The sequence below is a fragment of the Aphidius gifuensis genome, linkage group LG6 (genome assembly GCF_014905175.1).
Source record: "Aphidius gifuensis isolate YNYX2018 linkage group LG6, ASM1490517v1, whole genome shotgun sequence".
Classification (NCBI taxonomy): domain Eukaryota; kingdom Metazoa; phylum Arthropoda; class Insecta; order Hymenoptera; family Braconidae; genus Aphidius; species Aphidius gifuensis.
In genome coordinates, this window is record NC_057793.1 from 16,581,593 (window position 1) to 16,597,072 (window position 15,480).

General features: G+C 31.8%; 1 protein-coding gene across 1 annotated transcript; it reads left to right on the forward strand.

Annotated features, from left to right (window-relative positions):
- The first annotated feature begins 562 nt into the window (after window positions 1-562).
- Window positions 563-2,705, forward strand: LOC122859900 (pinin-like). The gene is made up of 6 exons (XM_044163583.1): window positions 563-774; window positions 1,055-1,504; window positions 1,581-1,733; window positions 1,803-1,901; window positions 1,992-2,510; window positions 2,674-2,705. The coding sequence occupies exons 1-6, from the start codon at window positions 762-764 to the stop codon at window positions 2,703-2,705; spliced, it is 1,266 nt and encodes a 421-aa protein (XP_044019518.1). The 5' UTR covers window positions 563-761.
- The last annotated feature ends 12,775 nt before the right edge of the window (window positions 2,706-15,480 follow it).

Sequence of the window (15,480 nt, forward strand, 5' to 3'; positions counted from 1 at the left end):
TCTAAATGTTCCTGCTGTTTATTATCTAATTTTACGAGCGACTTGCGATGGGTATTTACAGATTTTTGTACGTGGAAAAGAGTCATAAAAACAGTGGGTTATTTTTTTGTATTTAAGTAAGTTTTACCGACAAATTTCTAAAAATTTTAAGATACACCTGTTATTTTTTTTTTTTTTGATTTTCTGATTTTCTATTGGCAACATCTTAGCAAAAATGGACCAATTAGAAATGATAAGTATTTATGATGGTGGGAAAATGGGCCTGACTAAAATTATTTTGACTATCATCCCTGAAAATTTTCACGACAAGTGTCAGTTGTGTTTTCCGGGTCCACTCAGTCACATCTTAACTAAAATAAAAAATGAAACGCGCACTTGAAACAAACGAAGTTGAGTTTAGTTGTAAAAAAAAAAAAGTAGGAGATATCCATGATAAAAAATGGATACATGAAATTTATAAATATCCTGAACTGTTGAGTGAGCTGAAAATTTAAAGTGTACTGTGATTGCCCGCGGCGATTGGATCCGGATTTTTAAAAATTTCCTAAAAAGATAGGGAACTCCATGATTTTATTCGATATAAATTACTCGGTAACCCGACAGATATAGAAGATATAGAAAAATATCCAGAGTTAGAAATACAGTTCAAAAAGATTATACAACGAGTTCATGATAAAAGTGAAAAAAGTGTTATACATAAAAAAAGTTCTATACAGTGTGAAGATGTGGTAAAGGATTTTGAGAAGGCTGATGAGGATGATATGATGTTTTTAGGTAAATAAATTTTCAATGATACTTTTTTCTCAACTAATAAATAAAATAAATTTTTAATACTTTTTTTAACAAATAAATTTTCAATAAAAAAAATTTTTTTAATACTTTTTTCAAGAAATAAATTTTCCATAAATAAATTTTTAATACTTTTTTTTTAACATATAAATTTTTCAATAAATAAATTTTCAATATTTTTATTGACAAATAAATTTTCAATAAATAAATTTTTAATACTTTTTTAAGAAATAAATAAATAAATTTTCTCTTGTTTTTTTTAAAGACATTGAAATACCGAGTGACGAAGTTATGATATACAATGAAATCACAGTTGATGACCCAGTGATCGAAAATGAAATACCGAGTGACGAAGTTATGATATACAATGAAATCACAGTTGATGACCCAGTGATCGAAAATGAAATACCGAGTGACGAGGTTATGATATACAATGAAATCACAGTTGATGACCCGGTGGTCGAAAATGAAATACCGACTGGCGAAGTTATGATATACAATGAAATCACAGTTGACGAGACTGTACAGGCAAATAATAATGAAACACCTGTAGATGGCCCAGGGGCCGAAAATGAAATACCCGTAGATGTTGAAAAAAATGACATGGCTAACACAGACCGAAAATATGAAACAGCGGCGGAACTGTTTGCCAATGCAGAGTTGGAGATAAAAGAAAATGAACCAGTTGATGAGGAGTTGGATAAGTTTTTAGGAGGTGAAATATTTTTTGTTCATAATATTTTAACGCGTTATAAAATAATAATAATAATGATAATAATTTTATGTTACAGATCTAGTACAAAATGCTCTTGAAGCAAATGGTCTTGGAGAAAAAATATATTCAGAAATTAAAAAACTAGCAATTACGTCGGTGAAAATATTACCACCAACTAAACGAATTACAATGAATTCTAAAAAAATAACAGCCGTAGATGATGATGAAGGTAAATATTTTTAGTAAAAATAATAATAATAATAATAATAATAATAATAAAATATATTTTTTATTACAGAACGCAGTAAAGATGGCAATACTGAAAAAGAGGATCCAGTATTACCTATTCGATCCGGGAAACACGGCAAAAAAATAATAGCCGTAGATGATGATGAAGGTAAATATTTTATAAATAAATAAATAAAATTTTAAAATATAAAAAAAAAAAAAATGATAATATTAATCATATATATTTTTTGTATTGTAGATGACGTGGTTATATTAAGCCAATCGTCAACGTCTTCGTCATCATCATCGTCATCGGGGTCATCGTCATCGTCATCGTCATCGTCATCGTCATCGTCATCGGGACCACCCCCGATTATGAACGAAAATAATGTTGCTGAGGAGTATGATAAAAAAAATAAATATCGGGCTGAAGCAGGGTCTTCAAAGCCCCGTGTCGAAAAACCTAAAAATGATTCTGTAGATATTACAGATTTCTGCGTTGACTGCGAGGGTTATCAATGCCCAAATAAAGCAGCAACGCCATATCGTCAATTTTGTAAAGGCTGTCATGAAAAATGGCAGATGGGTGAACAACCACATATCCCACAACCATCACCAATACCCAATCCAATTTTTGAAAAACGACAACAACTTGTAGATGATAAAATAAAATGTTTACAAAACCAAATCCATGAGCTCGAAGAATCACTAAACAAAACTAAATGTGATCTCTGCTGGGGAAAACCAATTGTAAATGAATTTGGTCATTGTGAAGGCTGTGCCCAATTAATAGATAATAATAATAATAATAAAAATAAATAAATAAATAAATAAATTGTTTTTATGTCTTTTTTACAGGTATTATTGTATAGAAAAAATAAATAAATAAATAATGAAAAAATAAATAAATAAATAAATTGTTTGTATGTCTTTTTTTACAGGTATTATTGTATCGCAAAAAAAAAAAAATTAATAAATAAATAAATAAATAAAAATTTTGTATACCTTTTTCCTTTTGTCTTCTTTTTACAGATATATTTGTTATTGTTAAAAATTTTTCAGGTTACCCATCATATTTTTTGTTTTCTTTTTTCAGCTATCAAATATAATTTTGTTTAGAAAAAAAAAAAAAATTCGTTATTTCTTTTGTTATATTTTTTTCACACTAGAGGGCCAGAAAAATTTTCAATTTTGTCGGGTAAAATATTTTACGAAACAGGTGAATTTAGAAAAAAAAAAAATCAGTTTTGCAGTGACCACTGTAGTGTGAAGATCTTTTTTTCAAGTTGTTGCTAAAAATGGAGCGTGTTTTAGATGATGATGTTGGAGTTGATAACAGTGCAGAGTGTGAGTTTTTTATTGATAGTCTAGTCGATGGTAGTTTAACGAACAATATTATAGATCCACGGTTACAACAAGAGCATTTGGATCAGCATTTACGTGTGCCACAAGAATCTGAAGTTTTACAACAACAACCTCTTTTGGATGATGTTGAAGTTGATGATAATTTTATCGATATGGATATAATAAATCGAATCATGCAATCGCCATTACAACAACATCATTTAAGTGAAATTTTACAAACAGGTGGTAGTGATAATAATTTTCAGCGTATAGATATTGTTGATGAAACACAGACATTTGTGGCAAAATATAATTTAAATAAACATTTAATAAATTTTAAAGTGAAAGAAATACCGGAAAATACTGTAGTTGAAACATGGATTGAAGAAGCATTTGCAGAAGTATACAAGCTGATCAGAAATTATTCAATCGATGCGCGTGATCGAGTTATTCTCAGTTTTAAAACCCTTTCTATGAACTCTGAGGCGCATACTCACTTGACACCTGCCAATAATTTTACATTTGAACGGTTATGGGAGATTGTAAGTAGCATTTGTCAAAGTAATGATCCAGTGCAAGCCAACGATCTATTTACTATTGACTTGGTTGTATCAAAATCAACGACTGGTGGTAGTGTCCCGCACCAAGTGGTACAAAAGGCTCGTGGTGCTCTGGAACTGAACCACGATAATCTATATTTATGTTTGCCACGTTCTATTGTAACGTGTTTATCAATAAGAAAAAAGAAAAGAACTATAGTTGCTGGTAAAAAGCTGGGTCTCGAACTTTGTCAAAAAGCTAACAGTAGTGTGCTCCCTGGCGGGTGTGGGATCAATGAAATAATTTTATTTCAAAATTATTTAGTTACTGAATCTGCCGCATTAGTTATCTGGAATTTCGATATTAATGATAGTCATACAATTTTTTTTGATGGTAAAAAAACTTTACTCAATCGTGGTGTTCCGCGTGATAATATGAAAATTTTGAATATTGTGTATTATCCTGATGACAAACATTTCGCGCCTATAAAATATATGCATGTATTTATGGCTACAAATATAAAATTCTGGTGTGATTGGTGTCGTATCGGGTTTACAAAAAATGAATATCATAAACAATGTTGGACAAAATGTGACAAGTGCTTAAATTTCCCGGCATGTAAAATCAATAACAGTAATGATGATGATTTTAAAAAATGTTTGATATGTAATCGAGTATTTTATAGTGAACAGTGTTATGAAAAACATTTACGACCAGACTCGTATTCAAAAAATTTTTCAGTTTGTAATCGAATTAAAAAATGTAATATTTGTCGTAAAGTCTACGTCCGTGACAGTGAACATTTGTGTGGTTATTATTATTGTGCACCCTGTCAAGACCATAAACAACCAAACCACCTGTGTTATATGAAGCCACGGCCGATAAAACAGGGGCCTCGTAAAGATAAAAAAGTTAACGGATTTTTATTTTTTTGATTTTGAAACACGGTCTGAGCTGAGATCATATAAAAATAATAAACAATTAAAAATGCATATCGTCAATTATTTTTGTGCGCAAATAGTGTGTGCGCAAATAGTGTGTGCGCAAATTTGTTCGGAGTCAGACGGTACAGAAAATTGTCATTGTAGTGAGACGCGTGAATTTACACATCAGGGCAATGACGCCATGGAAAAATTTGTTGATGTAGTTTTAAAGTCAAAATCAAGATACTCAAAATTAATTTGTATAGCTCATAATGGTGGTGGCTATGATGCCCAATTTGTTTTACGTGAAATAATCAAGAGAGTACCAATAACAAATATTCAAACAATTGTTAAAGGAACTAGACTTACATTAATATCTTTCGATAACGTCAAATTTATAGACTCGCTGAATTATTTTTTCATGCCATTAAGTGCGTTACCAAAAGCTTTTGGAATCAAAGAATTGACTAAGGGTTTTTTTCCTTTTTTCTTCAATAAACCAGAAAATCAAAATTATATTGGCCCTTTGCCACCTAAAGAAGACTTTGGTGTGCGCGCGCTGACTATTGAAAAACAACAAGAATTTGATAAATGGTATAATGAACGACTTCAGGGCCCACCATTTGATTTCAAACGAGAAATGGCGATGTATTGTAAATCTGATGTAGAATTACTTAAGAAGGCGTGTATAACATATAGAAAATTAATGATGCAAGTAGGGAATGTTTGCCCATTCACCGAAGCTTTAACTGCTGCATCGACTAGTTTATTAATTTATCGTAGAAATTATTTAAAAGAAAATGAGGTGGCACTGATTCCCAAGAATGGATATAGGTTAGGTGACATGCAATCTACCATAGCTATACAATGGCTACTATGGCTTGAACATTCTCAAGGGATCAAAATAATTCATGCTGGTAGAGGGCGTGAGCGTAGAGTAGGTCCCTATCTGGTCGATGGCATTTCAGAAGATGGCAAAACCATATACTCTTTTTTAGGTTGTTACTATCATGGTTGTGATTGTTTTGAATTGATTAAAGATGTGGATGCGGATTTAGGGGATAATACAACACTTAGAACGAGGCGTGAGAATACTAAGTACATAAATGCATATTTAAAAAAAAAAGGTTATGAATTGATTATTATTTGGGAATGTGATTTTAAAAAAATGTGTCAAAACAACATAGATTTAAAGAATTTCTTGAAAACAATTGATAATAATTTTTATAAAGAAGCAATATTACCTCGTGATGCTTTATTTGGTGGGCGAACTGAAAATTTTTGTGTTTCACATACTGTTACTGGTTCTCAAAAGATATACTACGTGGACGTCACATCACTTTATCCTTCGGTATTGAAGAAAAATATTTACCCTCTAGGTCACCCTAAAGTTTTTGTTCTGGATGATATACGTGAGCTTTGCCCCGATAATAACATAGGTAATGTGATAGGATTAATTAAATGTCATTAACTTTAAATCAAGAAAATTGTACTCATAATGAATCAGAACGAGCACTTATTGGTACTTGGGTATCTGAAGAGTTGAAAGTAGCGGTTGAGAAAGGGTATAAAATTTTACAAATAAAAGAAATATGGCATTGGGATAAAACAACTCAATATGACCCGAAAACTAGAACTGGGGGTCTATTTACAGGTTATATAAATAAATTTTTAAAAATAAAACAAGAAGCTAGCGGTTGGCCTGTAGAGTGCGTTGATGACGCATCAAAACAAGCATACATAGATAACTATAGTAAAGTAGAGGGAATTGATTTAGATCCTACGAAAATTGAAAAAAATCCTGGTTTACGTCAAGTTAGTAAAAATAACTTGAATTCGCTTTGGGGTAGACTAGCTATGGATAATATTTCGGATATGTACAGTATTATTCAAAATATTCAAGATTTTAATAAAATTATTGAAAATGCCAATATTAAAGTTTCTTGCATAACTATTATCGATGATGATACACTATTTGTCAATTGGAAATATGTTGAAAGTTGTGATAGAACTGATAGCTCAACTAATCCAGTTCTAGGCGCATTCACGACTGCGCATGCGCGCTTAGAATTATACAAATATCTTGATAAAGTTCAGTCACGAGTATTGTATGTTGATACTGACTCTATAGTTTTTATTTCTGAGAATGAAAATGATAAACTGCCATTAGGTAATTATTTAGGTGATCTCACTGATGAGCTTGATGGTGGTTACATAAAAACTTTTATTTCTGGGGGCCCTAAATTTTATAGTTATATTGCTGAAAAACCTGATGGTACAATAAGTAAAGTATGTAAATTAAAAGGTGTGCGCCTTGACGTTAATGCTCAAAAATTAGTCAATTATGATAGTATTAAGACTTTAACTGATGGTGAAAACGACAAAATTATTGTAACTTGTGACTCAATACGTAGAACTAAAGAACATGATGTACATACAATATCAGAATCGAAAATTGTACGTGTTACCGGACCGAAACGGAAATTTACGGCTAACATGAATAATACATTACCGTATGGTTATAATACTATGTATAATAGCGGTAAAAAAAGACATGGGGGCTTAACTACTGAGTATAATACTAGCCTGTATAATACCAGTAAAAAAAGACCTAGGGACTTAACGACTGAGTATAATACATGTAATAATACTGTAAATAAACGTGCTAAATATGTTATATGAATAAATCTTGAATAAAATGAACTTGTTTAACGTTTTATTGAATATACACCCACACCAAATTTTTTTCAGTTATCATCATGGCTTGGCAAATGACACATCCATTTAAAATTATTATTTCAGGACCGTCAGGGGCTGGTAAAAGTGTTTGGACTAAACGTTTCTTAAAAGAATTATCGGGATTATGTGATACTGAATTTGACCGTATTATTCTATATTACGCCGAATGGCAACCTGTGTATACTGAATATAAAAATGTTGAATTTCAAGAAGGGTTACCAGACATGAAAGATTTTAATGATATTAAAAAAAAAAAGTTAATCATAATGGATGATTTAATGCGTGAAAGTAGTAGTGGTTCATCTGTATTAGATATATTTACCAAGGGTTCACATCACCGTAATTTAAGTGTATTATTATTATCTCAAAATTTATTCCATGGGGGAAAATTTTATAGGGAAATTTCTTTGAATACCAATTATATTGTTGTTTTCAAAAATCCTCGTGACAAAGCTCAAATTTCTCATCTTGCTAGACAAATATCCCCATTGAATACAAAATTTATTCAAGAAGCTTATTTAGATGCTACATCAGCGCCACATGGTTACTTATTAATTGATTTGAATCAGTCAACACCTGAAAACATTCGTATTAGAACATGTATTTTTCCTAGTGACCCTGTCAATTATGTGTATGTCCCAAAACAAGTACGTGATATAAATAATAGTGATCCATCTTTAAATTTACCAGTTGTACATCTATAATGTCTGACAACACACCAAAGCGGGTGCCTTTGAGAATACCATTTGATCGGAAAAATACAATATTATTAACATCACTTGTTCATGCTAATCCAAAACAGCGTCGAGCAATACTTCAACACAGTGATTCTAAATTTATTCATTGTATTTGTGAAATCATTTTGAATTATTTGAAAGGGGTTTTACCAATAAAAGATAAGCTAAAAAAATATAAGAAAATTTTGAGACAATTAATTTCAAAAATAAGTTGGGCATCTAAAAAGAAAATTATCATAAAGCATTGTATTGGTATTTTAGCCTTATTAATTACGCCTATAATAAATCTTTTATTTAAAAATTTGGCGTAAAATATGGAGCATACACGTAAGATGGCCCTCGTACCTCACGATTCTATAAATAAACTCAAGTCGCTTGAAAATGAAAATCATGCATTAACAAGTATCCAAACACCGGGGGATCCAACATCACGGCTTGATAAAGAACTTACAAAAATTTTAAATTCTTCTAAAAATGATGCTGAAAAATGGAGTGAATATCGTGAGTTATTTAGGCGATTTTTATTTTTTAATAGTGATGGTGACAGACCACATACAAAATTAACATATAAAGATATCGATGATACTACAGAGGATTCATCGTACCCTGTCGAGAATATAATAAAAAGTGTTCCTCCGCGATATCAGCAAAAAGCTAAGGCATTAATTGATCATATTAACACTGCGGATATAGATAAGCGTTTCAAATGGGATAAATCTGGACACATAAGTATAAACAACAATAAAATACCCAATACAAATATTGTTGATTTATTGAATGATGCTTTACGTTATCGTAAAAGTCATAATGCTGTTGGTCAAGAAGAATTTGCAAAGTTTCTCCGTGGTATAAATACTCCACGTAATTTTGTAGGTAATGACAATTTCTGGAAGTCACCTATCATTTCAGAAGATGAAGATGATGAAGAGACAATATTGTTTTCAACGCCATTAGCCGACCGCCCAAATCACAGAGTTAGTAAAAGACTTGAGCCGCAATTTCCGGATGGTGAGCAACCAACTACTAGTGGTGAACCTGAAGTATCATGGCAAAGACAGATATAAAGAAAAATATAAAAAATAATACACCCATTGCAAATATTTATTATGATTTATCAAATCCTGTTGCTTATACTGGTGCACGTAATATTGTAGCAAAATATCCAGATTTAAGCGATAAAATAAAAGAGTATTTAAATTCACAAGACGCGTATACATTACACAAACCTGTCAAACGTAAATTTCCGCGTTTACATTATAATGTATCAGGCATCGATTCTGTTTGGGAAGCTGATTTAGCAGATTTGCAAAGTATAAAATCAGAAAATAATGGTATAACTTTTTTACTTGTTGTTATTGATGTATTTAGTAAATTTTTATGGATTGAACCATTAAAAAATAAAACCGGTCCTGAAGTATGTTCAGGATTTGAACGTATATTTAAAAAGAGCAATGGTCGTATGCCTGTTTTTTTACAGACCGATTCTGGAAGTGAGTTTAAAAACAAAATTATCCAAAAGATGTTAAGCGATGCTAATATTTATTTTCGAGTGGCAAGAAATCCTGACATAAAAGCATCAATTGTAGAACGCGTAATACGTACAATAAAAGAACGTATTTGGCGTTATTTTACACATAAAAGAACACATAAATATATAGATATATTACAACAAATTGTCGATGGGTACAATAATTCTATTCATACATCGATTAAAATGACACCAGCTGCAGTGACGATAAATAATTTAGAAATCGTTAGAAAAAATATAGAAAGTCGTTATGATGATGAAAAAATAGTTGATCGATTTAAATATAAAGTAAATGACCGTGTGCGCATCAGTACAGCGAAAGGTGAATTCCAGAAAGGATATACCCCTTCATGGTCTCAGGAAATATTTAAAATAACGAAAGCTACATCACGTCAAGGCAAACCAATTTATGAGTTAGCCGATTTAGCTGGTGAAGTTATTGATGGTATGTTTTATGAGGTTGAATTGTCTCCAGTCAACAAAAACATTGAAGAAAGTGTATTTAAAATCGAAAAAATTCTGAAAACACGTGGTAAAGGCAAGCGAAAAGAATATTTTGTACACTGGCTGGATTGGCCATCGAAATTTGATAGCTGGATTCCTGCAAGTAATCTACAATGAATAATGACAGAAATTTTTACCTCACACTTGTTAGTAACAAAAGTACTGAATTTTATCCTAATAATAATGCATCAGAATTTAGTATACAACTACCACGTGAAATCAATTTGGAGGGCGAGTGGGTTGTTGGTCTCTGTGATATAAATATACCTATCGGTTTTTTACATGTCTACCCTCAAGAAGGTTGTATAGGTGTTGATGTAACACAGTCGGGGGGTATTACGATATTTTTACCTCATGGCGTTTATCAAAATACTGAGGCAATAATTAATGCCTTGAATGGAGATAAAATACTGAATCAACATTTTGAATTCAAATTTAATTCCCAAACACGCTTTACCAGTATAAAAATTTGTGGTGAAACCTGTGCTTCACATTCAATAACACTAACAAAAATTGTCAGATATTCTAGGCTTTAATTACATAGAGTGTGGATTATTATTTTCCAAAAAAATTGTTATACGTCTTAGTGAAAAACCAGCCAGTTTGTTGAGAGCATTGCCAAACTTATTGTATGTTTATTGTGATATTTGTTCACCATATATTATAAGTGATAAAAATAAACAAATTTTAAGAATTGTACCTTTTGATAGTAATGAATATAAGTATGGTGGGAATTATAATGTGAATTTCCAGCCTTATTATTTACCAGTAATTCAACAGACTTTTCAAACAATATCATGTATTATAAAAGATTCTAATGACCACATAGTCTTATTTGGGGATGACCCTTTGACCATGACGGTTCATTTTCAAAAAATTGATTAATTATGTCAATGTATTTAAAGTATTATGACAATCAAGTCGGTGGTGGTGTAACAACTCATCAACGTCAATACATTACTTATAATCAGCGAGGAAACGGTGTTGGAGGTTTTCTCAAGGGATTGTATAGAACAGTATATCCTATATTACAAAGAGTAGCCAAACCTGTTGGTGAAGAGTTGTGGCAGGCTGGAGTTAGTGTATTGGATGATGTACTAACCCATAAATCTGATTTTAAAAAATCATTAGAGACACGATTAAAAGAATCTGGTCACCGACTCAAACGTAAAGCAGTAGATAATTTAGAAACATTGTGGAATAACCGTGGAGGTGGTAGCAGTAGTCATAAGAAAAAGCGCCGTCGACAAAATATTCAAAAAGGCTCTGGTATTAATAAACAAAAGGGTGTGATGAAGAAAAAACGTAATCAGAAAGGTAGTGGTCGTCCACGCGTCAAGAAGCAAAAATCTCGTTCTAGAGTCCAGAAAGGTGGTGGTAAAAAAAAGAGGAAAAATATAAAGAAAAATAATAAAAGAAAAAGATCAATAAAAAAGAAAAATAAACGTAACGTGTACGATATTTTTTCTTAAATAACCATGTCTTTTTTACATAATAATTCGTGTGAGTGTACAAAGTCGGAGCTTGACTTATTTACAATACCTCCAACACAAACAACGATCGAAGACACACTCCACAGTCTCTTTCAAAAAGTTGATGTATTATTCAATCAAAAATTAGTATCAGCTTCAAATAGCACATATCCTTACAGAGCATACATTGAAACAATTCTTAATTATGGATATGATGCAACAAATAGTCATCTTCAACTAGCGTTATGGTATCCTGACACTCCTGGACGTATGAATACAAATAGTGTTGTTGCTGCAGATGCAAAAAATGAAGGCTTAGTTGCCAGATGTGTTCATACAAATGCCGGAAAACAATTTGAGATGATTGGGCATTTACATGTTGATGTATTTAACCAGGAAAAATTTTTATTGAACGGGATTGAAATGAAAATTAATCTCACACGGTCAAAACAAGAATTTTGTTTAATGGATGCCTCAAACGACAAGGATTATAAAATACAAATATTAGAAGCGTCATTGATTGTACGCCGAGTCGAGCTAAATCCTCATATTATGATTGCTCATGCAAAAGCCTTAGCGAAAACGACAGCTAAATATCCCCTTACTAGAGTGGAGGTCAAGAGTTTTTTACTCACCGCAGGAATCCTTGGAAATTGTCTCGACAATATTATTATTGGTACTTTGCCTAAGCGAGTTGTTATTGGATTTGTTGATAACCGGGGCTTCAATGGTAATAGGCTCTATAATCCATTCTTCTTCCAACACTTTAATATAAATTTTCCTTAGAACACTGTCTGTTACGAGTATAATAATAAAAGGCTTCAAGATTTTTCGTCTAATGTGTGTGGTTGCTATTGCATTGTTGCTCTACATTGGTTTTCCAATGGCGGAAATCTTTCGAGTTTCCAACGCCTGTTTGGCGACGATACTAAACTCAACGACAATACTATAATGACAATGTATAAAAAACTGATTCAAAAAAAAAATATATTTAAAAATAAGCGTTTCCATTTTCTCCGAGGTAGTGGTGCAACTGTACAACATTCTTATTGTAAATTTCGTTGAATAAATAAATAAATAAATAAAATAAATAAAATTGTTTTTTGTTTGAATTATTCCCTCTCCTTAATTTTTAAAAAATATATATAAAGAGAATTTTAAAATTGATGTTTAGTTTAAAAAAATGGCTTCATCAACAAGCATGGTGATGGCAGAACACATCGAAAAACGTACTTGGTTTGAACGTGGTGAAAGATTATTGTATCGTGTAGAATCCAATCGCCGTGAAAGTTTTGAAACATGGCCGTTAGCTCATCTTTTAGATATTTTTGAATTGGCTTCTGCTGGATTCTATTATACCGGAGTTGGTAACTTTGTATGTTGTTTTGAATGTGGAGTTAAAATTAACGATTGGACTTTGGGTGATAATCCTTGGCTTGAACATCATCGAAACAAACCAAGCTGTAGATTTGTACGCCGAATACCATGTGGAAATGTCCCTGTGGGCATCCACCCTGACACCGTGGCTGTACCTACTTTCTACCCTTATCGGAAAAATATTTCTCCTGTAATTTCACCGTCATTCCGTTATTCATATTATTCAGCGGCGGTATCAAGACTTGAACATCGAGAATTTTTAAGTCTTTTTGATTATGTACCACCACCGTACCCTGATCCACACCCTGAGATTGATGTTAAAACTGCCAAGGTTCGACAATACTTGACTTATGACGTACGCCTGAAATCATATGGATATTGGCCTAGGCACATGAGCCAGACAAAAGAAAAGCTAGCTGAGGCCGGATTTTTCTACACTGGTATTGGTGACTACGTTCAGTGTTATCACTGTGGTAATGGTATAAAAGATTGGCTCCCAAATGAAGATCCATGGGAAGAACATGCACGTTATTTTAAAGAATGTTATTTTGTACGTGTTATCAAAGGACAAGAATTTATTGATCATTTTAAAATACCTCAAACCGATGATCAACCATCAGACGATGAGGAAGCAGAAAGTTTGACAATCGAATCGAACTCAATAGTCATTATGAGAAATATACCTACGGATTACCACAGTATAGATGAAGATATTGAATTCAAATGTAAAATTTGTTTTGAAAAAAATTTAGGTATATTATTTTTACCATGTAGACATTTTGTTTCTTGTGGAAATTGTTCAACTGATTTAAAAAAATGTGTTATATGTAGAGCAGATATTGAAAAAGTTGTACGACCAATTATTTCATAAATATAAAAATAAAAATAATTTTTTAAACAAATATAACCTGTCTTGTAAATTATTTTACCTATTCATATACCCATGTTGTAAATTAATCGACTTAGTCAATCACAAGCCGTGATTCAGTCAATACCATGGCGTTTACAGCATTTTTGATTTTTTCTGTAGTTGTGAAGATAATTGAATCGAGAATACAAACACCGGGTTTGTATTATGATCATATCGAAAACGTGCGTCTAACGAGTAATAGTCTGCAACTTACAACGTATATCGATGTTGACGATCTTCTCAATTTTTTACCGAATATTTTACCTTTGCGTTACTTTGATGCTGATTTGGGCGGGGGAGGTAATTATACTAAAGAAGACCCAGGATTGGCTGGTCTACATAAAATATGTCAAAAGTATGAAGCAGATAAAATTGTAGAAAATAATTGTGACTTTGTATCACGACGCCTTCCTTTTTTGGAGCAGCAACGAAAAAAAATCGCAATGTATACAGAACAAATTAATTCATTATTTCATAAAGACGTTATAAAAACAAAACGTAATGAACCGATCTACCCTATCGTGGGTGCAATATCAAGCTCTTTATTTGGGATTCTGAATAAAGACGATGCCAAGATGATTAACGAAGAAATCAATAAATTAAAACGTGATAATAAAAAAACAATTTCTGTTTTAAATAATACAACCCATCTATTACAAACAGAGCTACATACAGTACAGACTCGATTAAAAAACAATGACGGACTTATCAATTATTTTCGTGCACAAATGGAAGAATTTAGTGTTGGATGGAAAAGCAAGGATACACTTTTATGGAAAGTTCACTTTGAAACTATGGTAAACCTCGGTCGTACCTGGCTTCAGAATATAGAGCTGAGTTATGATGAATATATTAATTCCTTAGAACTCGTAATTCAAATCGACTATTTTGCTAGACTCGGATTAATCCACCCTCGAATAATGTCTAGTAAGAAAATTGAAGATTCTTTGCGTCTTTTTTTACAAAATAATAATAATCAGTATGTACTACCATTATCAATAAATGAAGCGGGTATTGATGGTCTGCGGAAAATTGCAAAAATATCTATTACCTACCATGAGAGACGAATTTTACTGAGTATTATGATACCTCTACTATCACCAAAAATTTATTCAATATATGAAATCCATCCAGCACCGATAAAACAACATACTTTCCAATCACATATTGCGGCATACATTAAACCTAAAAGTTCTTTGATTCTTATAGCCCAAGATAAAAGTGAATACAGTACCAACGTTAATATCCAGGCATGTCAATTTTCACCAGTCGTACCAACATCTTTTGTACTCACTTTTTCTTTACAAGATACAAGAAATATAAATTCATGTGAAATTAATTTATTAATGACAAACAAACAAGATAATATGTTAGATTGTGATATTCAATTTTATGAAAATCCTCAACCAAATTTTATTCAATTATATAATAAAAAATGGTTATATAGCATGGTTGAAAATACTGAGTTACGAGTTATTTGTGGTGATGACGTGAAAACCCGCAAACTAAATTATACAGGTATAATAACTGTCAATAGTGGATGTAGAGCCCGTATCGACTCTGTGACATTAGTCGGGGTTCCTGGCATATCCCAAAATAATGATAAAGTCCTCCATCCCTATATTGGTGGATATGATTTTTTAAATTGAGTTGAAGGTATAAATGAAACTAATA

Bases quoted from the DNA above. Each gene is read 5' to 3' on its own strand.
- LOC122859900 (XM_044163583.1), top strand. The intron at 1,505-1,580 runs GTGAAATATTTT...TTTATGTTACAG, and splicing joins GTTGGATAAGTTTTTAGGAG to ATCTAGTACAAAATGCTCTT. The intron at 1,902-1,991 runs GTAAATATTTTA...TTTGTATTGTAG, and splicing joins AGCCGTAGATGATGATGAAG to ATGACGTGGTTATATTAAGC.